General features: G+C 44.8%; 1 protein-coding gene across 6 annotated transcripts; it reads left to right on the top strand.

Annotated features, from left to right (window-relative positions):
• Positions 1–456: 456 nt before the first annotated feature.
• On the top strand, positions 457–22,872 carry RAB41 (RAB41, member RAS oncogene family). Of its 6 annotated transcripts, none has more exons than XR_010590262.1 (9): positions 457–689; positions 5,612–5,670; positions 6,041–6,094; positions 12,960–13,065; positions 13,348–13,459; positions 16,438–16,531; positions 17,081–17,174; positions 18,607–18,673; positions 19,955–22,872. XR_010590262.1 is itself a non-coding variant. In XM_005284505.4 (8 exons), the coding sequence occupies exons 1-8, from the start codon at positions 611–613 to the stop codon at positions 20,017–20,019; spliced, it is 636 nt and encodes a 211-aa protein (XP_005284562.1). In that variant the 5' UTR covers positions 457–610; the 3' UTR covers positions 20,020–22,872. The 6 variants fall into 6 exon arrangements, 4 of the variants coding, with proteins under 4 accessions (XP_005284562.1, XP_005284563.1, XP_005284564.1 ...); XR_010590261.1 differs by lacking the exon at positions 12,960–13,065 and adding an exon at positions 8,782–8,887; XM_005284505.4 differs by lacking the exon at positions 16,438–16,531.
• Positions 22,873–23,079: the final 207 nt, after the last annotated feature.

The following is a 23,079-nucleotide window of genomic DNA, read 5'->3' as shown; positions in this document are numbered from 1 at the left end:
CGCTGGGGAAGTGCCGGCCAGGGGCGCAGGGTCTGGGGGCTGCCCGGCAAACCGTGAAGCCGGTAGCGCTCGGGCAGCCCTTTTCGCGTGGCTGGGAGTGGGAGGGAGGAGGGGGCAGAGTTAGGACGGGGTTGGGGCGGAGAAGGGGCGGGGCTGGGGTGGGAAAGGGGCGGGGCCAGAGCCCCGTGGAGGGTCCTCTTTTTTTATTTGTTACATATGGTAACCCTATGCATGGGGGACCCCCCCCCCCTTGCCCATCCAGGGCCGGGTGGGGGTAGCTAACAGTCTGGGGGAAGGGTGTTTGATTAACGCATCTCAGGCATTTACTGTGTTGGGGTGTGAAACTCCCACCCTTGACATCAGCACCAGCATGCCAAGTGACGTCACATAGGCACACGGTGCCGTCAGACGACAGGAACTGGCAAGCTGGTACGTGAAGACGTCGCTCACGCGCTTGCCTGGATGAGCCCACGGCGCAGGGGGATGACGTTCTCTGTCTCTGCGTCTGCGGAAGTGACGCTCGAAGCGGTGGCGGTGGGTGGATCCCGGAGCGGTGGGAGTTGGGCAGCGTCTCCTTTCCCCAGTCCCGGCTCGGCCTCCCCGCTCCGCCATGTCCGCGCCCGGCAGCGGCGGCGAGTTCGGGAACCCGCTGCGCAAGTTCAAGCTGGTGTTCCTGGGCGAGCAGAGCGGTGAGCGGGGCGGGGCCAGGGCTGGGGTGGGGGCGCCGGGGGCTGGGTGGAGCGAGAGGGGTCCGTGCCTGGGCGGGGGTAAACCCGGGGCGGGGGAGGACTTGGGGGCAGGGTGGGGTCCCTGCCTGCGGCATGGGGGCGGTGTCTCTCTGTTACTGGGGGGGGCACCCGGAGCTGGGGGCGGTGGTCCAGGCCTGAGGCGGGGCAGAGCCGGGAGTGGGGGTGCGGTGTGGCCAAGTGGAAGAAACAGACTCAGTGGCTGCATCAGTGGCCTGGGGTGTGGCCCGTGGGTTTCCGCAGGAGCTGCAATCATCCCGTCCGTGATTTCTAGCCTCTCGGGGCGGGAGGGGCGCTGCTGTCGTCGACCTGGTGCTCTTCGCAAAAGGCCAGACTCAGATCTTAGCCTAGCTCACCGTTCCTGGTAATGGCTGGCTGTGTCCCTGCCACTGCTGCCCTGAGCTGCTGTGTGGGGTGTCTAGCCAGGCTGTCAGCTCTCCAGTCCTTAGCCATGGATAAGACCTTATCTGCATCGCTGAAAGCCGCTGTTCTGACAATGATATGCTCCTGTCAGCACACTTCTAACATGCTTGGTGACCAGGCACAAGTGCCCCAGTCAGATCACCAATGTGGATGGAGGTGTTTGGAGTTATAGTATGAATGTTGCAAATAGTTCTTCTCTTACTCTTCTGCAGTGCACTGGTTGTGATATCCCCACATACACAGTTTCTGTCAGCTGTGTCAAGAACTGGGAGTGGACACCCAGAGAGTAGTGCAACTGAAATGGCTTTAAAAATGGCCTAGTGTGGATGGGGGACAAAACTGCATTGGTTCAAAATATGATTCAGTGTGGACAGTGTAGGCACACTGAACTTTTTATATTAATGGTGATTCAGTCCCACCAGTTCAGTTGTTCACTGAAAACAGCCCACTGTGTTTGCTTGTTGGCATTATCCAGCTTTGCAAAATTCTGCTCACTCACTTTTGAGCAGGTGAGTTTAAAAAAAGCTCACTTTTTTTATCACAGGGTAAGCAAGCAGACTTTTATGTCTTGGCTGGCTAATGTTCATAACATGTGTGAGGTTGCAGTAACATATGCACATATAAAGCACTGAGATTACTATTGAGGTTCTTAGTGGGAAATTAGTCAGTTTCTCCACAACCTGAAAGCTACTGGGTTTAGAGTAATTCCACGTTTCTGGGAGCTGCATGTGGAGGGTGTTCTTGAGGGAATCTCCTTCCTTAGAGGGTTTTAAGGTCAGGCTTGACAAAGCCCTGGCTGGGATGATTTAGTTGGGAATTGGTCCTGCTTTGAGCAGGGAGTTGGACTAGATGACCTCCCGAGGTCCCTTCCAACCCTGATATACTATGATAAAGAGATTTCAGGAATCCCACTCTCTGCACTTGTGGGAGAATTGCATTATCTTGATGCATTTCCACTAGACCGGTTGGGGGAGCACCATGCCCAGGTGCAAACAGTCAGAAAAGGCTTTTTCTGTTGCTCTGCTGAAAGCTCACATTTTTGAAGAAGGATGGTCAGTGGTTAGGGCACTAGCCTGATGCTCAGGAGACCACGATTCACAAGCTTCCTGCGTGACCTTTGGGAAGACATTTAGTGTCTCTGCCTCGTCCTCATGTGAAATGAGAATAATAGTGCTTCCCTACTTCACAGAAGGGTTGCAACTCAAGGATAAATATTTAAAGATTGTGGCCCCGCCGCCCTAATTTCCCACCATAGTGAAAACTGAAATTGATAAAAATAGAAAAAATTAAACATGGATATTGTCAGTCAATATTATTTAAAAAAAATTAAATTCTGTCAAGCGTAATTATGATCCAAGTGCTATAATGTTGTTGTTTCAGATCTGTGTGGACAGAAATTACCATTTCCTAAGTGTTAATAAACTGTAACTAACCATGGTTTGGTAGCTATCTACACCAAAATATGGTTAAAGCACTTATGGTGACTTCTGTCCAGCATTGTAGAACACAATTGCAAAATATGATTATACCCTAATGTGTTTAAGCAGCTGTTTATTAGCATAGACTAGGGCTGAAAGTGCAGTGTTAAGAAGCTCTATGAGGGAGCATGGTCCAGCTTGGGAAGGCAGTAGAGGAAGGGTCACTGCCGTGTGGGGCGTTGGGGTGGTAAAGAACATGAGAAAATCGAATGATTGCATAAGGCAAATTCCCCAGTGGTGGTCTGCGGAGTGCTTGGTTGTCCATGGAGAGCTGATTAGTGCTGGCTCCTCCCCCATTCAGCTACTAAACAGTGCTTAAGGAAAGCTAAAAATATATTGTTTTCCTAATGTTACTATCTATGTTGGCAATGGCTGTAGTTTCCACAGATAAGTTAAGCAGTTGTGAATGGATAGGAAGGGATCCATATTAAAATGTGGACCCTGTTATGAAACCACTTGATAGCCCCTGTCAAAAAATTATGCCCTCTTCCCATGAAGGGAAAGAGAGGGTGCTCAGAAGCATTGGTGCAACTAAGAAAAGTAGATACAAGTGAAGAAACAGAGAGTCTGATTTCATACCTGGTATAAGCAGGTGCAATTCCCATAGACATCTCTAGGTCAAACTCCATAGTGATGTCAATGGGATATAAGTTGCATATTGGTATTAAATAGCCAAAAAATAGCATAAGTGGTATAGTAGTGTAACTTATATAGCCACTCTCATCCCCTCCCATGCAGTTCCACTTAACCTCTCTCTCACTTCTGGCTCTTCCCCTCACAACAGAGGCATACTTTATCTATCCTCCCATCTTAAAAAAAAAAAAATCTTTATCCCAATTGCCTTTGCAGCTACCTCCCCTTCTTCCTTCTGTCTCTAAGCTCTTTGTAAACAGAGCAGTCAATCGCTGTCTAGAGTTGCTTTCCAGTCTGGCTTTCTTCCGCTTGCACTCTGCTGAAACCACTCTTGTGAAAGTCTTTAATGATTTATTCCTAGCCAAAGTTCTGAACCAGTACTCCAGCCTCATCCTCCTTGATCTATCAGCCACCTTTGACATCACAGACCATACTGTTCCTGAAATGTTGTCCTCTCTTAACTTCAGTGACTGTCTTCTCCTGGTTCTCTTCCTACCTCTCATTGCTCCCTCAGCATGTTCTTCAAAGGATTCTCCTCATCCCCCTTTCAGCTAGTTGTGGGGGTTCCACTGGACTCTGTTCTTGGTCCTCTTTTCCATCTCTGGATTGTCTCATCTGCAAACACAAATTCAGCTGCCATCTCTATGCTTACGACTTGGAAATCATCTTCTTCTCCAGACCTGTCTCCAAACTAAAATTTCAGCCTCTCTCTGACTTCTCATTGTAGCTGTCTAGTCAAAAGCTCAAGCTTAACATAGCTAAAACAGAACTCTTGATCTTCCCTCCCCAGTACCTCATTTTTCAATCTCTGTGGACAACACCACTGTTCTGTGTACCTCACAGGCCCATAACCTGTGCATCATCACACTTTGCAGTAATATTTTGAATGGATATGAGTGAGGCAAGTTTGTGTGGTGAAGATCTAACAAGGAACTGCAGAAAGTCATGGAAGAACCAAAAATAATAAATGCTCTGAAATCTCAGTGGCTTCAGTGGGCAGAATGGCAGGATAACAGAAGACAAACAAGCTAAGCTCCACCACACAAACTTGCCTCACTCATATCCATTCAAAATATTACTGCAAAGTTCACTTTACTAGCCCATTGTTTTGACCATATCATCCCTCTCTTTGCATTTCTTTACTGGCTCCCACTTTTCTATTGCATCACACATGAGCTATTTGTCTTCATTTTCAAGGCCCTTCACGGCCTGTCCCTACCCTCCCTATCATCTCTCATTCACTATTGAGATGTCAGCTCCTGTCTCTAATCGGCCCATGATACCAACCTCCATTACCCACTTGTTAAATTTTCAAACAAGCAGCTTCATGCTTTCTCATGTGCTACCCCTCAATACTTGTGAGGAGCTCCCATAAGTATCGACAAAGCTACCTCGTTAACTTTCAAATCCCTCCTTAAAAAATTCCTTGTGTGTGATGCCTACAAAAAATGGTTAGTCTGCTAGTGTGCTGAGGCCACTGCCTATCATGCTGTCCAATACTGTCACACTGTTTCTTTGTAATCCACCCCACCTCTGTCTGTATCCATTTGCCTCTTAGTTAGATTGTGTACAGTTTGGGGCAGGGACTAGCTCATTGTTCTGTTTGCGCAGAGCCTAATACAGGAGTAGGCAACCTAGGACATGCGAGCTGACTTTCAGTGGCACTCACTGCCTGGGTCCTGGCCACTGGTCTGGGGGGACTCTGCATTTTAATTTAATTTTAAATGAAGCTTCTTAAACATTTTACTTTACATACAACAATAGTTTAGTTATATATTATAGACTTATAGAAAGAGACCTTCTAAAAACATTAAAATGTATTACTAGCACGCAAAACCTTAAATTAGAGTGAATAAATGAAGACTTGGCACACCACCTCTGAAAGGTTGCCGACCCCTGGCCTAATACAGTGGTGTCCTGGTCTGTGACTGGGGCTTTTAGGTGTTACAATACAAATAACTTACACACATTTGGCACTGTTTTGGGTGAGCAAAATGAATAATTTTTAGATCCCATCAACACTTCAGCTAGAACTAAGTTGAGGACCAGGTTACAGTATACTTAGTAATTAACTAGTACAACCTTGAAAATATCATGTGACTTGGTTAGGTCAATTCTACACTATATTTTTAACCATGTTGTGACTGGGTTCTTTGTCTAGATATTTTGTAGTATAGACAGTTCCTTACAGGCCAAAGAAGGTTGTAGCAAGAAGAGCAACGAACATTGAGTTTGGAAGCTTTATCATTTGAATTAACAGTGCTTTGTGGGAAACAGCCTTACTCCTTTTCTACCACTTGAAAGTAATTATTTTTTTCTCTCCTCCTGCAGTTGGGAAGACATCTCTGATCACCAGGTTTATGTATGACAGTTTTGACAATACTTATCAGGTGAGTGGGAGCCCAGTAAATGCTTTTTTATCAAAATATATCAAATTCCTTCATTGTTTACATTGGTCACATCTCCTCCCTAAAGAAGTTATGCAATCCCACAATAAGAGATAAGGTTTGCATGTATACTACAATGGATTCCAAAGCTACTTAAACTTAATTCAATGAGGTCTTGCAAAGATACTGCAGAAAATTGCGGTATCTATCACACTTTGTAAGACACTCTCTCATGGACAGATTGAGACGATAAATGCACATGAACAACCTTAATTGGAAGATTTTTGATACTAATAAATATAATACTTTACAAACCAGTATAAGTGGATAAATTTCAGGTTACTAAGACTTTTTTTTTTTTTCTTCTTTTCAGGCAACCATTGGAATTGATTTCCTGTCAAAGACAATGTATCTAGAAGACCGCACGGTGAGTGAGGACTCTGTAATTAACCTGGCAAATGCAGTCACAAGAGCAGCAGTTGCCCAAGTACACAATGTTTCTACCTGGTTCTTCATGCAATGGCCATTCCTCCAAACCCCACAGCAGCCTTCACAGGGACAGTGTTTAACAGGAGTTGCCAGACCTAGTTAGGCTAGTAATCTGTCTTGCATGGAATCCTGTTTCCTGTTGTACTGGCTCAAACCATTGGTCCTGTTTCTGGTACTTGTGATAATACTTGGTGCTTCAGAGGAAAGTCAAAAAAGCACTATGCAAAATTGGGTCAAGTTCACAAATCCATATGCTTGGAGAAAAGGGCTGTCTTTGTGTTGTACTTGTTGCTGCTATATCACAGGCATAACATGCTCATTCTCATAAGTGGCTGCAATGCTGCCTTTGGGACTGTCAGTATAAATGGATCTAAGTAGACCAGGGTGATTCTGCTCTGTGAAGTCACTGAAGATTTCTGAGGCAAACAAGGTCACTTTTCACAGGACAGGTGGCTAGATAAGTCAGTAACATAATTCTAACCTACAACATTCAGATAACAAACATCTCTCTGAATAAAATCAGAGATGGAAGGAAAATGTTCAGTGAACCAATACAGTTAAGTGTGTAGGCTACATGATGTCCCCTGTGCATAGAGAGGCCCCCTAGATTTCTCTCCCATTCCTTTTGGTATATTTACCTGTTGAATCTCAAATGAGTACTCATCACTGGCTGAGCAGGTGAAACTGACCTTCCTTTGGAGACAGTCGCTGGTCCTGAGTGATGTGATGCTAACCCTTCTGGTTAGGTGACACTGGGCATGCTGCCTCTGCACCTGATCTTCAAACCAGAGCAACATCCCTCTCTCTGGTCCACTGTGGCAGAGAATGAATTTCCTAACTGCCTTCCTCTCGCATTATTTCCACTGTTAGCTTTCTGGGTCATGTAGGGGGACCACCAGAGGCCATAAAGCCTGTTAAGAGGGCAAAGATGGCAAAATGGGAGATGAAACAGGGGCAAAAATACCTGCTCTCAGGTTGTCTGCATGTCTCTTCTCACAGGGCCTTGTAAAATCTAGCACCAGCCAAGTCTGAGACAAGGCTCTGGCTGCCGTGCTGGGATAGAACCATGACAGGGCCTTGCTTGCACACTGGGCTAATTAACATTTTGGTGCGTACTTGGTTTGGTGTGTTGGATGTATCCTCCCTTCAGAGCTATCCTTGTTCCAGATGCTCAAACTCTAAATCCATCCTGCATTGCCTGTACCAGTGAACAGAAGAAACAACTGTCTGTAGCCCCTAGTGCATGTAATTTTCATTCTCAAAATCAGCCCTAAGTAAATTGCCAAGAAAAACACTCACGGGCTTTGACTGTGGGAAATAGAACACAAACATGCTGCTTACAACTCTTTGCTTGTCGGGTGGATGAGACACACCAAATTAAATGGAGTGTAAAATCTCATTTACCTTAATGAGTACCCATAACTGTCAGACAGAGCTCCATGTCACGCTACAACCTCAGCCTGGGAGGACGGATGGAACTTCGTCCTTCACCTCTCAGTATTGCTCACTAACAGGCTGAATTCTCAAGTACAAGTTCAAAGCTTTGGGGCTTCATTCTTCTTCATACTATGAATCTTTAACTTGTGTGATCCTGGAATGGAAGAGAGGAATAGGCTGCTGAGGTGTAGAGAGATTTGGCCTGGAACTGAAGCTCCACTTGCCCTCAGCCATCACAGTGTCTGGGTGCAGTTCCCAAGTCAGCATGATTGGTAGGTTTTTCTAGATTATTTTTTTTTTAGGGCTTGTGAGAACTGGTCCCACATGGCACAACCTTCATCAAGAGGTAAGGAAGAGCCCAGTTCTATGGCAGCAATGTCAACTGTTAGTAAATTATCTTGGGATGGTGTGAAATCTGAGTGAGCACAGAGGGCTTGCAGGTGGTCCTGCTTTTTAGGCTCTCATGTAATGGCTTCCAGTGTCATCTGTTGTATGTATTCCCTTTTTCCACTGTGGGATCCTCTGTTCTGAGCATGAGTGACGACGGTAAGCGAGTTTGGAGGGTGTTTGATAACACTATATCAGGAGAGCAGACACCCCAGTTGAATGTGGCTGGGGCCTCACGCATTATCCTACCTTTGTTTAATCTCATTATAAGGTCTAAAGCACAAAGTCCCTCTTGGCTCCATAATGAGCTAATCTACGACAGGCTCCAGGATGATTTAGTCCTTATTTATTAGGTGTGACTGCATACAGCCATATGTAGGCAGCAAGCATTGTTGATAGCCCTGTCCTGTCTGACTGCCAAAATGTAATGATACAGGTACACATTAATGATTCATCTCTGGTGGATGCTGTTAGAAGTGATTTTATGAGGGATGTTTTGGTTTTCCACCGAAATAGGGTGTCTCTCACAGGTCAGCAGGTAGAGGTGGAAGCTGAGTGATGGTTCTGCCATGTTAGTTGCGGCCATTGCATGGAAGGGATGGAGAGGTACCTTCATCACTCTTCATTCTTCTGCACTGCATTTTTGTTCCATTTTTAACTTTTCTTTGAATGTTTGTTTGCATTATTTTTTGCCTTGCAAAATAGTTTTTCTTTTTATTTCACTTGGGTTTTGGTTTTATTTTGTTTCCATTTTTCCTGCTCTTCCCCTTCCTCTCCCCCCCACATTTTTCCATTTCCCAGATCAGGCTGCAGCTGTGGGACACAGCCGGCCAGGAGAGGTTCCGCAGCCTCATTCCCAGCTACATCCGTGACTCTGCTGCAGCTGTCGTTGTCTTTGACATTACAAGTAGGTATTGAGCCTGAGCTCCTGCAGGGGCCTTGCTGTTAACAGGTTCCCTCTAAGTGGAGGAGACAGCTCTGTTTTTGGAAGGGGCTCATTTCCATACGAGGTGGGGCTAAGCTCGCAGCTAGAGCCCTGCAGGTGTTTTGTGGGTGGATCTGCTGCCTCTGGGGGAGGTAGCCGAAGTCTCTTCTTTCCCACTTCCAAAAGTAATTCCATCAAGGCTGCTTAGGGAATTGGGAAATCATTGATTTCTATTTACTCATATCTCAAACCTTAAAGATGACCTACAAAGGGTGTGTATGTGTGTGAATTGGATTTATGCCTTTTTATATCCCTCTGTGTTATTAAAAAAAGGCCTTAAGGGTTTTTCAGAAGCTTTTATCTACTTGTTTTACTAGAACTGTAGGATTTCTCTGGACAAGTAGAGCACTAGAAGGAATTTGACAAAGATACCAAAGAAGGGAAACCTGAGTGGGGGGAGTAACTTTTTTTTTATTTTCAAACTGTCTGAAACTGTATAACACCAACTTAAAAAACTGCACAGTGCACGGCTGGGTTGTCCGAAGAGCCTTCTAACAAAAAGGGAAAGGCAAGACTTAATATTCCTGGCATTTCTAAAGAATAAACAACTTTTGAAGGAAAAACACCCATCATTCAAACTTTCTCTAAATTAAAATGGTCTTGTCTATATGGGAGGTGTAAGCTAAAGGGTGAATTTAAATTGATAGTTGTACTGGTATAACCCCTGGGGTAGACACTTATTCCGATATTAAGAGTTCCGTTTCTTGGTTTAGTTTATCACTTGGGAAATCAAAAAGTGATTTATATCTGAAGAAGTGTCCACATGGAGGGTTATACCAGTATATCCATATGGTATAGACGAGACCTAAGTAAAATAAAAAACACTGCCCTAGTAGTTTTTTCTTTCTAGATTCACTTTAATCTAGAGTTTAGGATACAGTAATTCTAACTTCTAAGGTTTTATGGGTGGGGACTTCCTTTACTTTTGTCATGCACTGTGCTGAGTACATAAATATTTAACAAGTAAGATCACTTTTCTGTTTGAATTTCGCCCCAATGATTTGTAGTGGGGACAAGCAATTGAGGTCTCTGTAATTTCCAAGATTACTCCACTTTGGGAATGATTGTCTGAGACTTCAGGGAAAGACCTCTGGGGTGGCAGAACATACAAATGTAATGTGTCATAGGGCACCATGCAGGAATTTGAGGGGAAAACGAGGACAAGTCTGCCTTCTGGACATAGACAGGGACATACTCGGATATACATTGGGAACAGCTCTAGCTGAGGTTGGAGTTTGAGAGACAGGATGCGCACTTTGCCAGTCTGTGATGACATCTGTCCCGGGCTGGATATTGTGAGGGGGCATAACATGCTATTCAGCCTGTTCTGCAGCAGGCTATGGGAAGCTTCTAGTTCTGTTTGGACTCGGAGTGAAAGATTGTGCTTATGCAGCCCTGGCCACAAATGAAATGGTGAGAATTGGGGATAGGAAGGATGTTACAATTGTTTCCCTTATTCTCCCCACACACACTAAAAAAAAAAAAAAAAAAAAAAGACGTGCATATATGCAGTCTGTCCCTACAGCAACTTCAGCTTCTCCAAACAACTTAAGCTCCAATAAGTCAAAACCAGGGGTTTTCAAACTGGGGATCAGGCCCCCTCAGGGGGTCGCGAGGTTATTTCGGGGGCGGAGGGGTCAACCTCCACCCCAAACCCAACTTTGATCCAGCATTTATAATAGTGTTAAATTAAAAACACTTTTTTATACATTTATAAGGGGGGTCGCACTCAGAGGCTTGCTATGTAAAAGGGGTCACCAGTACAATAGTTTGAGAGCCACTGGTCAAAACAGTCTAGCAGGTCAGCAAAGCTGTGGCACTCCATACGACATACTTGGATGCCTGCTGAGACAAGCTGGCAGAGCAGGAGCTCAGCTGGCCTTAGGGGAGTGGTGAGGAATAAATCCAGAATGAGTGCGTGAACCTCTCAGTAACACCTTCTAGATACGGAGGAACATGAGTGGCAGCCGTGTAAGTGAGGCAGCTTAAACTCCATCTTTTTTTAACCCTGCCTGGGTGAATGGGAGGTGGGCAGCAGTGATGTAGGGACCACCATGGAGGTGTATCATGAAGCTAAGGAATGGGCCTAGGGTACAAATTTCAAACCTGAATCTTGAGGGCTGGTATACAGTGTAGCCTAGGGGCTGGGATTCACTGTTTTGGATTTCCTCTGGCACTGGGGGACGCTAGCACAAAGCAATGCCCTTTATAGGAGAGGGAAGGGCACCAACTTAAAGTTAGTGTTTAAGTTGAACACTTAAAGTTAGACCCCAACGCACCTGAAGCCACAGGGCAATGGAGTGGATTCTAGTGCTGGTACCATAGGGGTTTGGAGAGGTGGTCTGCCAAAGCTTCTCCAAGAACAAGTCTCTTCCTAAACAGAATTTGGCAGTCTGCCCTTCTCTTTCCTTAGTAAAAACTTCCACCTTCATCTTATAGCTAGCGTTGGGCACCTGCAAGCTCACTCAACTAACATGTTCTTTCAGGCATAAAAGGGCCACTGTTCCAAACTGCTGAGCAATTAGCATTTGTGAGCACATCTAGCCTGCTCAGATACTCCTACTAGGTCCTTTCTGGGGCTTCTTCTAGCTCACACTAAACATGTTTGATCACTGAAAATGTCAGTAGCAGGCTTTTCTTGCCCTGTCAGACTGTTCAGCAGAGCAGTGCTGCTAACGGGATGACAGTTGGCAGCATTTTGGGGAGAGGGAATGAGAAATCTGAGGTGAAACTACTTGATATATTTTATTAAGCATTTGTTCACTCACCGTTGTGGTATCTCAGGGCCTTTTTTGAGCCCTGATGCTTCTTGTAGGTAGGACACACCTTCAACCAGGCATAATCACCGTTACTTCTTTCTGACCTCCCAAGAACCTGTGGATATGAGGGTGGAGTGGGGGAGGGAGAAATAACATTTTTAAATTGTGGTGTCTCTTGTAGCCCTTTTTGTGCTTTGGATATTCTGACTGAGCTAATATGGCTGCCGTGCTAGAGACCAAACTGTCCTCTTCTTACCAAGTAACTGGTGCATGTTTCTGCTTTTCATGCTTTCCTGCAAGGGAGCATCGAATGCCATTTGTGGGCTGGGGCTTGCTGCGTGTGCTTTTTTTTTTCTTCCTGAAACGTCTTGACCTAAGCTTACACGAAAATCCCCATTACCCTTTTTTTGGATGCTTGATGCTGAGGAGAATGTAGATGCTATTTCACTACGTGGTCTCCTGAAGAAGTTGTCCCTTGTCTTTGCATTGAGTATAAATCTGAGAATTACACAAGGGGCTCAGATCTGAGATTCTAGCTCCCTAGACTTGGCCCTGGTCTACAGTGTGGGGGAGGATCGATTTAAGTTACGCAACTTCAGCTACGTGAATAACGTAGCTGAAGTCGACTTACTTAGATCGACTTACCGTGGTGTCTTCACCGCGGTGAGTCGACTGCTGCCGCTCCCCCATCGACTCTGCTTGCACCTTTCATGGTACTAGAGTAGTGTCTAGACTAGATGCGATAAATGGATCCCCGCTGGATCGATTGATATCTGGTGGGTAGTGAAGACATACCCTAGGTGTGTTAGGGAGGCAGCATACTCCTCCCTTGGAAGGAATGGTCAACATGGTAGGTTACTTATTGGCCACCTTTCACAATGTTAAATAGTGTTGATGGGTACCAGTGGGTGTCCTTTTTGGTTGGAATGGCAGTAGCCTCAAGGTAGAGCTCATGGGTATGGGGAGTGGAAGGGTGTGAACTTCATGGGACTCCCAGGCACACAGAAGGGGTAATTAAAGTAGGCCTTCTTACAGCCTAAAATAGACAGAACAGCTGGGTTCACTGCTCTTTGCGTGTTCAGGGGGCTGGTCAGCAAGGCAAATATCCAGTTCCCAGACTGAGACCTGTAAACAGTTAGTTCTGGCAAATAGCCTTTTCTCTAAAGGACAGTTTCCTCCTTTCTTCTTTCTCTCTCTCTCTGCTCTTTCTGCTCTCCCTGGCCTGGTACCAGCAGGTTCGGCTACAGCTTTGGGACACAGCAGGCCAGGAGCGGTTCCGCAGCCTCATTCCCAGCTACATCCGCGACTCCACCATTGCTGTGGTAGTCTATGACATTACAAGTGAGTGGTGCTTTGATGTCTCATTGTGTTTGAAATGCTACACTTGAACGAGGGGCTAGTAAGTGTACAGTCATGAGTTATTACGGAAAGATAACATTAGAAACATAACTGTCTCTTCCCTTCTGGGTGGACAAGAAGCAATCTAAGGATGTCATCTATGCAGTGCTGGGGGAATTGGCAAAGCATAGGGGTGAAGACACAGGTAGTTTTAGAAGTGTTTCATTATCCCCTTGTTTGAAAGAGCTTCTAATTAATGTGTTCAATCCTCCCCTCTTCACACAGATCTGAACTCATTCCAGCAAACCTCCAAGTGGATTGATGATGTGCGAACAGAGAGAGGAAGTGATGTCATCATCATGTTGGTGGGGAATAAAACTGACCTGGCAGACAAGAGGTAATGGAGGGGAATTGGTGACCTTGCCAGTTTGACAGCAAGTGGCTGGTATACTTTTTAAGGGGACCACTAACTGTTCTTAAGCCCAGACTACAATGGCCCTTTGGGGCTTAAGTAGTCTGTGATGAGTGAGATTCCCACTCTCCTTGCTGTTGGTTCCATAACATATGTAATAGAATGCCCAAGGTGCTTTGTCTTGTTATAAACTGTACAAATCATGTTTAGAACAAAGTCAACTGAAAAAGCTTCTCAGGCTACCAAAACAAGCACCTGCTCCACATTGTTTCGTACAAAACACGCCCCTAATAGGGAGATAAGACTGAAAAAGTAACTTCACAAAAGTCAGGAAATTCTGGTTCCCACAGCAACATTAAATGGGTCTTTGTGCATGGCAAATGTAAGAGACCCTGTCAAGTCTAATTTGGCATCAGATGTAGGTGTATGGAAAACAGATTTTACAAAATCTGATCAACAGAGAGGCTTCCTCCAAAACAGAATTCCCTGCAGTAGCACAGCACTGCAGTGTTTGGAACCGGCAAATGAAACAAACTCACAATTAACCAAAATGAATCCGGCCACTCAACTGTCCAAAACGAGAGATGTAAAAAGTAAGCTTGACTCTTCAAACTCAGTCAGGTTTACTAATATAAAATGCTACTAGTATGTTAAAGAAAACAGTTCAGTTTTTGAAAAATATTTTAAATGTGACAGTGCCACTTCAGCATGTGCAGTAGGGTAGTTAGTATCCTAAGGGACCAGAGGCTTGCATTCCTGAATCTCTTAACTTCAGATTCTCATCCTTAATGTTGAATTCAAGCTTATTCCATTGATTGAAATTTACTTTGTATAAAGGACAAAGTGCACTGAGATTCAAATGTCACATAAGTACCATTATGATGGACACAATAGAAATACTGTAGATACAAATAGCTGCTGTGCCTTTATTTCATGGTGTATAACCTCTTAAGCATGTTTGTTCATGTATATCACATGCTAGGCACCTCCTCACATTGTTAGTGAGGGAAAAATTAGACTGCGCAGTATTTTTTTAACTATTAATTTCAAAACTGTTATCTTCAACTGTGTCAAAAGCACTAACTTTACTGAGTTCTGAGTTCCATGGGAAATTTTGCTTCAAGTTAACCTATTTGAGTTTAGTGTACAGTAAAAATCTAAGTTGCTGAACTGGGGAAAACACTTGGAACTTTCACAGCCAAATGCAGTCTTATCAAACTAAAACAATTTACCCGAGGCTGCCCACAGATACGTCTGTCTGCTGGGTGAGTTTCAAGCCGTAAGAGGAATTTAAACAGAAATGCTTTGTCAAACATAATTCTTTCACTGGTGCAGTAGCCATGCTAGAAAAATTGTAAACATTCAGCCAAACACCCTCAGTTGGCTATTTAATTTCCTCTGCTTTGACGTGAGGCTCAACAAGATGTCTGACTATACAACTCTGTTAAAGGGGTATTTTTAATACTTTAGAATTTTTAAATCTGATTTTTATTTTACCATTTCCATGAAGTATAAAAATCATTTTAGAGTTTACTGCCTGCATTCTCTGCTTCCCCTGTTGTGTTGGAGTTGTATAGTGCTCATGTGACATGATACTTAACCTTGCAAGTGCATATTGCTTCCATGAGAGTCTCATTTTCTCTTTGGCCCTTGTCTACCCTTACCGCTTCCCCTTCACTGGGGAGAACATGCCTTGCTGCTGTGTTGAGCTTTCCAGCCCTACTGGGAAGAACATATGCAGTTCTGTTAAACCATCTTGCAGTGAGTTACTAACAGAGGCTAGGCTCCTACACACTATGCCACCTTAGTAGTGGGCTACCGACAAATGCTCCGTGTCAACTGAACTAAACCATTGTCATGTTTTCTTCATTCCCCTGTAGCTCTACTATAGTTCACTTCTGTTTTCAAAGCTCCTTTCTACTAAGGTTACTTTACAGAGTCCCAGCTTCAGTGGACGCCACCATAAACGATGCCTTACCATACTTACCAGGAATATGGAAAACTCTTCCCACCCAGGAACAACTTAAACTAGGTTGTAATTAACACACATCAAATGGTCTGGACTGAGAAATCTGGCTGACAAGGATTCTAAGCTGCCTCACTTTGGATCAGCCAGGGAAAGTGACTACTAGATAAAACATGAGAACCATGCTCTATCCACAATAACAGTATGGCCTGAGCAATTAGTACTTTATGTCCTTCCTGGGTGCCCAGAATAATATTAGTCATCTGGCTCTCAGATTTTGGGCTTTCTAATTTTTAGCAAGCTTGTGGAATCTGCCACTCTTGTCTTTTTCCAGCACTGGAAAATACAGTAGGAACCTCATCAGTCACAGGATGACTGATGGGACAGAAGTGTAGGGCATCCTGTGTATGCCAGCTCATCATTTGTACCAGCCCTAACAAAAAAGCCAGAGACTTTGCCATGCTTGCAGTATACCTGTAGTTGGAGTGCATGTGGCATTAGAAATTCCCTCCCAGTGGGGTAATCTAGGTGGTACCAGATGCTTTGTCTAGACTAGGAATTAAAGGTGATGATGTTAAATTGAGCTAGTTAATGTGATCTAACACCTAAAACTCTGATCAAAGCAAGAACCTGCCTTGTCATGCCTAGAGTTTTAGGTAAAATACTGCATCTCTAATCCTAAACTAAACAAAGCCCTAGTGTCAATCTGAGCCTGGCCATGACTTCTGTGTCTTGATAAAGCCCTCAGGAAACTGTTAGCCCTTTGAGAAGAACCAGGTACTGTCCTCTAAGCTGAAGTATCAAACATGTTTGAAGAGTTGAGCCATTTATTTAATTTGTCATTTTATTTTGTGTAGCCTGTATGTTTTCTTTCCAAGCTAATGTTATTTCAGTTGCCGACCAGTTCCTTTGTGGTTTATTTTAATTTCTACTACCATTTCTGTCTAGTTTTCCTTTGTTTTGGTTTCTTTTCTGTGATTTGTTCTCATTGCTGTAGACAGGTTTCTATAGAGGAGGGCGAGAGAAAGGCCCAAGAACTGAATGTGATGTATATTGAAACCAGTGCTAAAGCAGGATATAATATGAAACAGGTATGTACAGGTCATTGGTCAGGGATGCTCTTGCAGGTGCTTAGCTTCCAAGCAGCAGCTCGGTACTTGCTGTTGAATTTCACCTCCTGCTGGAGCCTTTGAGACCTTCCTATCACCTTACGGAGTTTCCTTCTGTTGACTTGGGGGACTTGCTTTTTGCATGGCTGCACACTGATTCTGTTGCATTAGGTACAGCTGAAGAGGGCCCTTCCTTCCCCCACAAGGAGGCTATGAATGAGACTTAAGTGTGTTGTTACATGAAACTCACCCGGTGCAGACTCATCCTTATTGGTTATTATAATCTATATATTCCCTCAGCTGCTCATTTGGATTGGTCCCATCTTAGCTGGAGCATAAGGAGGAGGTAAAGGGAGGGAGGGGCGTAAAGGCTCAGAAGCCCTACGGTCTCCCTTCCTGGACAATACTCTACTATTAAAATCCTTCACTGAAGAGTGTTTCAGTCACAGAAGTCTCTAACTCATGCCTTCTCTCTCCTGTCTATTCTTCCGTCTCTTGCTCTTTCTTTCCTGTTTGCATCTGTCTGTCCAGGCAAATCACTACGGAGGAAGGTGAGCAGAGAGCCAAAGAGCTGAATGTGATGTTTATTGAGACAAGTGCGAAGACTGGATACAATGTGAAACAGGTAGAGCAGCACTGTGCCCTCAGGATGCAAATTCTGCACTCTCCACTTCACTGTGATCAGGGAGATGAGCTGCTTTATGGGTTTTGTGCTGCATCAGGTCTTCACTTCCCACTTTACCCTCTGCCTCTATATTCCCAGCCTCTGAAATTCTTCCCTTTAGGCAGTCAATGTGTCCTTTAAATAAAGGAGGCTCCCTTTCCTGCCAAGCCAAGGGGGCTCATTCAGGTAGAATGCTAAGGGATCCTGTCAGCAGCTGACGTATCCTGTTCCCAGACCTGTGACACCAACAATACTTGTTGCTAAAGCATGTCAGAGCTTTGGAAACAAAGCACCTGTGTTCCCTTCATTTCACAGCTAAACTAGTGTCTTGTGGAATTTCCTTTCCCAGGTGGTGGTGGTGGTGGTTTCTGCTGGGACAGAATTAAACCTTGTTCCATATTTACTTTTAAGTACACCCAACATCATTGCTGTCAGGAAATTCTTCATCTCTGATTTGCACTAGTCACAACATGCTGCAGGGCAACAGGTTTGGCAGAGAACCTCACACTTGGGTTTGGGGACTTCTCAAACAGTAACTTCATTTTACTCTTTAACTAGATCACTCTGCACTAGTGTAAAATTCTGGGCTTACTCTACTTGATAGCATTGCTTTATTTGCCTAGCAGAAATTTGTAATGCATGAATTTCTGTGATTCTCTAGTGTTGCAAGGTAAGTCCAGCTTTGTGTGTTGTGGCCACAATTACCATCCTGCACCTGAGGCACTATTCGTGATTGTCTAAGGTGGGGAAGGAAGAACATGAATAGATAGCCTTTAAGGACAGGCTCTTTTCTATGTGCAGCACTCAAGTCAGCCCCTCCACTCCTGGCTCACTGCCTCAGAGCTTGGATTTCTTTTAACTTTTAAACACCATGTCCCTAGAATCCTGAGCTCATTCTGGAACAAACTAGATCAGTTTAGTGGTGGATAGCACTATCCAGTAACAAAATCAATAACAGCTATGCACAGAAGCAATGGGGTTGGAATGGTAAATTGCTGCCTCTGACTTGCTTCTCTGTTGAGTGAGCGCAGGATTGAATTATTAGCCAGCCTGCTCTTAACGTCCTGGCATTTTGTGATGTGTGTGGAGCAATGGTCTGGTACATTTTAAAGAAATAAAAAAAGCTGAAGCAAAATCCTGCACCAGAGGTGTGCTTTGTAGATATTCAGTAACTTACTAAGCTTGATAAAATATTTGGACTGGGGTTGAATAAAGTCCTTAGAGATATTCTTGTGAGGACTGTGTTAAATACTGCAGTGCTGGCTAAAATGTGTATATAACTCTTGGCAAAACCGTGGCTTTCCAACAGCAGCGCTAGAGAGAAAATTGAGGTTTCTTTTACTTTCTTTGACAAGTTCTGCATTCACCTGTTACTTTGGTTGCTGCCTTTCAGCTTTTCCGCCGTGTGGCTGCTGCCTTACCTGGGATGGACAGCACACCTGAGAAGAGCAAAGAAGACAGTATCCTTGTCTGCTATGCAGTAACTTTCTTATTTCAAGAGTTAGCAAGTTTTCCTTGTTGCCAGGTCTGGCTTGCTGCCCTTGACAGATTGAGGGCAGTCATGGACCTCGATTCAGTTACGTCGCTGCAAAGCATAAGTAACCTTTATATTGCAGTGCTCACTTGCATGTGTAAACTGAGGATCTGCAGCCAAATGTCTTGGCCGCTTCTACCACTGGGGCCAGTATTGAGCTTTTGCTGTTTAGGCTTGGTGTGAAATGGGTTTTGATTTGTAATGATTCAGTATGATCTAATCTTTTCTGATTCTGTATTCTGCAAGCAAGATGGCCTGGGGCGATACAGAGATCCTTCTGACTGGCCTGTCCCCTTCCGAGTGCTGGGTGAAACCAGTCCCCCCACTCTTGTGCATCATGTCTGCTTTTCAGTGTACAGTACATGTTCTGCTAATGCATCTTCCCTTCTCCGGAAGGGTGACTGAGAGGCTATTCAGAATTACAGGAGAGAGAACTGCCAAGTGGGGCTTAGCTAGAACCCATCAAACTCAGCTCCTAAATGACTGTCTTAGACTGAAAGGCAGGAACATAGCCTCTGCCAAAGGAACAGTCCATAGAAATTCATTACTTGCCCATGTATCCAGCTAATGCCCTAACAGCAACTGGTGACTCCATATGTGCACACACCTGGTATTATAGCATGGGGTGGAGACGGTCAGTTGTTCTTGAGAAGCATGCTTCGTGGGGCTAGGGGTTTGCCATGGGCTATTTATGGAGAAAGACCAGTTCAGATTTATAGTAAAAATGCCCCAAATCCCAGGTCACACTAGTTTAAAGCTACAGGTAGTTGTTAACATGCTGTAGTCAAAATGCTGGCTTCTATCAAGGAGAGTAGGTGCTGTCCTGGGCAGTGCATGCTGATTCAGCTGTTATCGCAGCAGCCTTCGTTGTCAGATGTCAAATCTATAGCTGTCACTTCAGTACTTCTTCCTAGCTTCAACCTTCACAAAGGCAGCAGCTCTCTACCAATGCCTTCAAACAGCTGTTGGTTCTGGAGATGTCTGCTTCAAAAAACAAACCTCATAGTTCCTGGCTTTGATGCCTATGTACCAAGCCACCTAGGTGGCTGCACTTGTTACCCAGTTCTTAACTGTGGAAACCCCCAATTTTACTCCTGGGTTAGGTAAGGTCTGTGCTTTGTCCTATGTGCTCTACTGGGCTTGAGTTGTATTGTGATGCTTTGCCCATGACCCTGGCCAGGTGGCTTCCTTAACTTGTCTTTTACAGTGATTGACATCAAGCTAGAGAAACCTCCTGAGCAGCCAGTAACGGAGAGCGGCTGTTCCTGCTAAAGTGCCCGTTGTATAGCAACACTTTCCCTGATTGGCCAGTCTCACCGAAGAGCATCACTTCTCATTGGCTAGGCAAACCTACTTTCTGTGAACTGAAGAAACAGCTAATCAATCTACTAAGTCAGCGAGCTCCCTGTTAGCTGGTGGGGAACAGCCCTGGCTGCCCCTCCTATTGCATGGTATGAGCCCTGAGTGCAGAATGAATGTCATGTCGTCCTCTTTTAGTAGTGCACTTTGGCACCACGGTGCCCTTTACTCCATCCCACACCTTGGGCCTATCTGCACAGGTGTATTTTTCTGTGAATGCAACAAAAAAGCTGCCACGTTAGGGAAAACAAAAATAAAGCTGGGGGTTGGTTCTCCACCTCCCTAATTGCCTTGCATCTTAATCAGTTTTCCTTCCACTCCAGTAATTTTTTCTCTCCCATGCACCACTTCCTTTTTTTATTTTTTTCCCCTTCAGAGGCTTCTCCTTTAAAACTAGTCACAATTTGTTTTGGCCTTGCCTGTTTTGAAAGTTGGGGGTGATCTGTTCTCCATGTCCTGCTTCCTGCAGAGGTTGCACAGTACAGGCTTCCCAGTCCCTCCCTCCTGTGGTTGGTCTTAGCCAATTCCTGGGTCTTCTCTTTTGAGGTTTGGGAGAAGGAACTTCCCTGCCCTCCTCACTTCCTGCATCAGTGTGAGTGAGAGCTGAGCACTGGCCATTCTACTCCCAGTCTGCTCTAGCACAAGCCACTGATCTTGTTTGCTCCCTTTGTCCTGTGGTGGGTAGAATTCCCCAGGATCACTGGCTTCAATTGGATTCTTTACCCTGGGGAATGCTGTCAGCTGCAGGGGAGGAGGTTAGACAGACTTGCTGCAGCATTCAGTCTCTGTGGGAGAGCCTGCCTGACTTCATCTGTGGATGACCTGGGCTCTATCTGCAGGCTGCATATGGAATCTAGAGTTTATCCCTAGGATGGCAGTATTAGGACTGGGCATCCCAGGTCCCATTCTGGTTATCTTCACCTGCAGACATACTCCTTTTTCTTGTGGAACATGCACAACCTACTGTCTGCTAGCCAGACATAGGATACAAGCTACACAGTTACTAGTTATGCAGAAATGGGGCTTGCACAGCAGAAGTGACTCAATCCAGTGCCAGCAGCTCCAACCAATGTGGTGGAAGGGCAGCTGAGCATCTTGTATTCCACTAGATTGAATCTGGGTAACAGCAGTTTTATTCTTTTAACTATCTAGTGCAGGGGTCGGCAACCTTTCAGAAGTGGTGTGCTGAGTCTTCATTTATTCACTCTAATTTAAGGTTTTGTGTGCTAGTAATACATTTTAACGTTTTTAGATCTTTCTATAAGTCTATAATATATAACTAAACTGTTGTATGTAAAGTAAATAAGGTTTTTAAAATATTTAAGAAGCTTCATTTAAAATTAAATTAAAATGCAGAGCCCCCTGGTCCGGTGGCCAGGACCCGGGAAATGTGAGTGCCACTGAAAAACAGCTGACATGCCACCTTCGGCACACATGCCATAGGTTGCCTACCCCTGATCTAGTGTGTTGCCTATGAAATAGAACATGGCTACCCTCAACCTTGCAGCTGCCTTTGCTGGAGAACCTCCCCAACCCTGTATGTGGAGAAGATGCTAGGTCATAATGTTCCCAACATTGGGACAAGCAGTAGGGTGGGTTTGTTCCCACCTTCAAAGGAGGGGAAGATGGGATTAAATAAAGGAAAATGTTGCTTTTTGTGGCTGCTTCTGTTCCATTAGCTTGGGTTGAGGGAACATCTCCTAGTGACTCTTATGATCATTTTAAAGGGGATTTTTTTTTAAGTGATTTTTGCCTCTGTGCTCACCCACAACCCTGCTGTGATCAGGGTTGTCCATTGGCTGAGAGGAATGTACAGGGAAGAGATGGAGAAGTCCTGTTGGATCATCCATTTGATCACCATTTGACTGTGTAGTGGTGTCAGGGTACATCCTAAAGGAAGGGTAGAGACAGTGCAGTAGAACAGGGGCTTGGATGGGGTGCAGCAGCATAAATTGTATTTCCCCTGGTATAATGCCTTGTTGGTCACCACTTCAGCTATGTACTCTTTCTGTGAACCCTGTGGCCCTATCCAGGGAGAGGAATGAACTATCACTCTTACCTGGATGAACTAACTTGAACCCTGATAGCTGGGATTTCCCTTTTGGGAGCACCCAATTCATGATGCCAGGGCTGGCTCTTCTAGTTGTGTTTACTTAATGGCCATGGGAGTACCCTGCTACTGGTTGTTAAGATAGATACATTTGGTATGTGGTCAGCATTGTCCCTTCCTCTCCATGTGAGTTGACCTGCAGGGAGAAGCTGGGATGTCTTGTTCTTTGTTTCTCCTTCCTATTCTGGAGTGTTCCCTTTTTCCTACCTGAAGCCCTCAATGGCCTAGTCTGAGTCCTTTAGAACCCATCCCCAGGGTGAAGCCCTGTCCCATACTATGTATATACTCCCTATTGTGTGGGAATTGCTGATGTTCTGTCAGTGTGTCTGTGTCTGCAGTAGAACAGGTTCCGCTCTCCCCTTCTTACAGGCAGACATACCCTGCCACTGTGTTGTATTGTTCTCTCAAGTCACTGGACTTTCTTTTTTGGGGGGGAAGGGGGTAGGAGGGGGAGAATAAGTAATCGGGAGGGAAAACCTAGTGAAATAAAATAGTTCACTTTCCACTGCCTTCCCTATGAATGTGCATAATAGTGAGTGTGTGTCTCTGGCCCTGCTGTCTTCTAGCTGTTAGCCAAGTAAGTGTGACTATTAATATGAATAGCGACTGTCTGACCACAGCCGTGTATCACACTAAATAAAGTTATTTCACCAACACCTTTTCTATGTTTGTTTTGGGGAGAGGACTGCTGCTGCCACTATTTACTTTACTCAGAGCCCCTGCCCATCAAAGGCCAACACCAATTTATCTGTGGAAGAAACAGGTAACAGGCTGTCCCATCTAAATGCATTCTTCAGCTATAGATGCTCTGTGAAGCTTAAGGGTTGTCTGGGAAATGTCTTCTGGATTCTTTATGCATCTTA

The sequence above is a fragment of the Chrysemys picta genome, chromosome 9 (assembly GCF_011386835.1).
Source record: "Chrysemys picta bellii isolate R12L10 chromosome 9, ASM1138683v2, whole genome shotgun sequence".
In the NCBI taxonomy this organism is placed as follows: domain Eukaryota; kingdom Metazoa; phylum Chordata; order Testudines; family Emydidae; genus Chrysemys; species Chrysemys picta.
Note: the sequence above shows the minus strand (reverse complement) of the source record. Positions and strands in the feature narration are given on the sequence as shown.

Bases quoted from the DNA above. Each gene is read 5' to 3' on its own strand.
- RAB41 (XM_005284505.4), top strand. From the start codon at position 611: ATGTCCGCGCCCGGCAGCGGCGGCGAGTTCGGGAACCCGCTGCGCAAG. The intron at 6,095-12,959 runs GTGAGTGAGGAC...TGGTACCAGCAG, and splicing joins TGTATCTAGAAGACCGCACG to GTTCGGCTACAGCTTTGGGA. The intron at 17,175-18,606 runs GTAGAGCAGCAC...GCTGCCTTTCAG, and splicing joins CTGGATACAATGTGAAACAG to CTTTTCCGCCGTGTGGCTGC.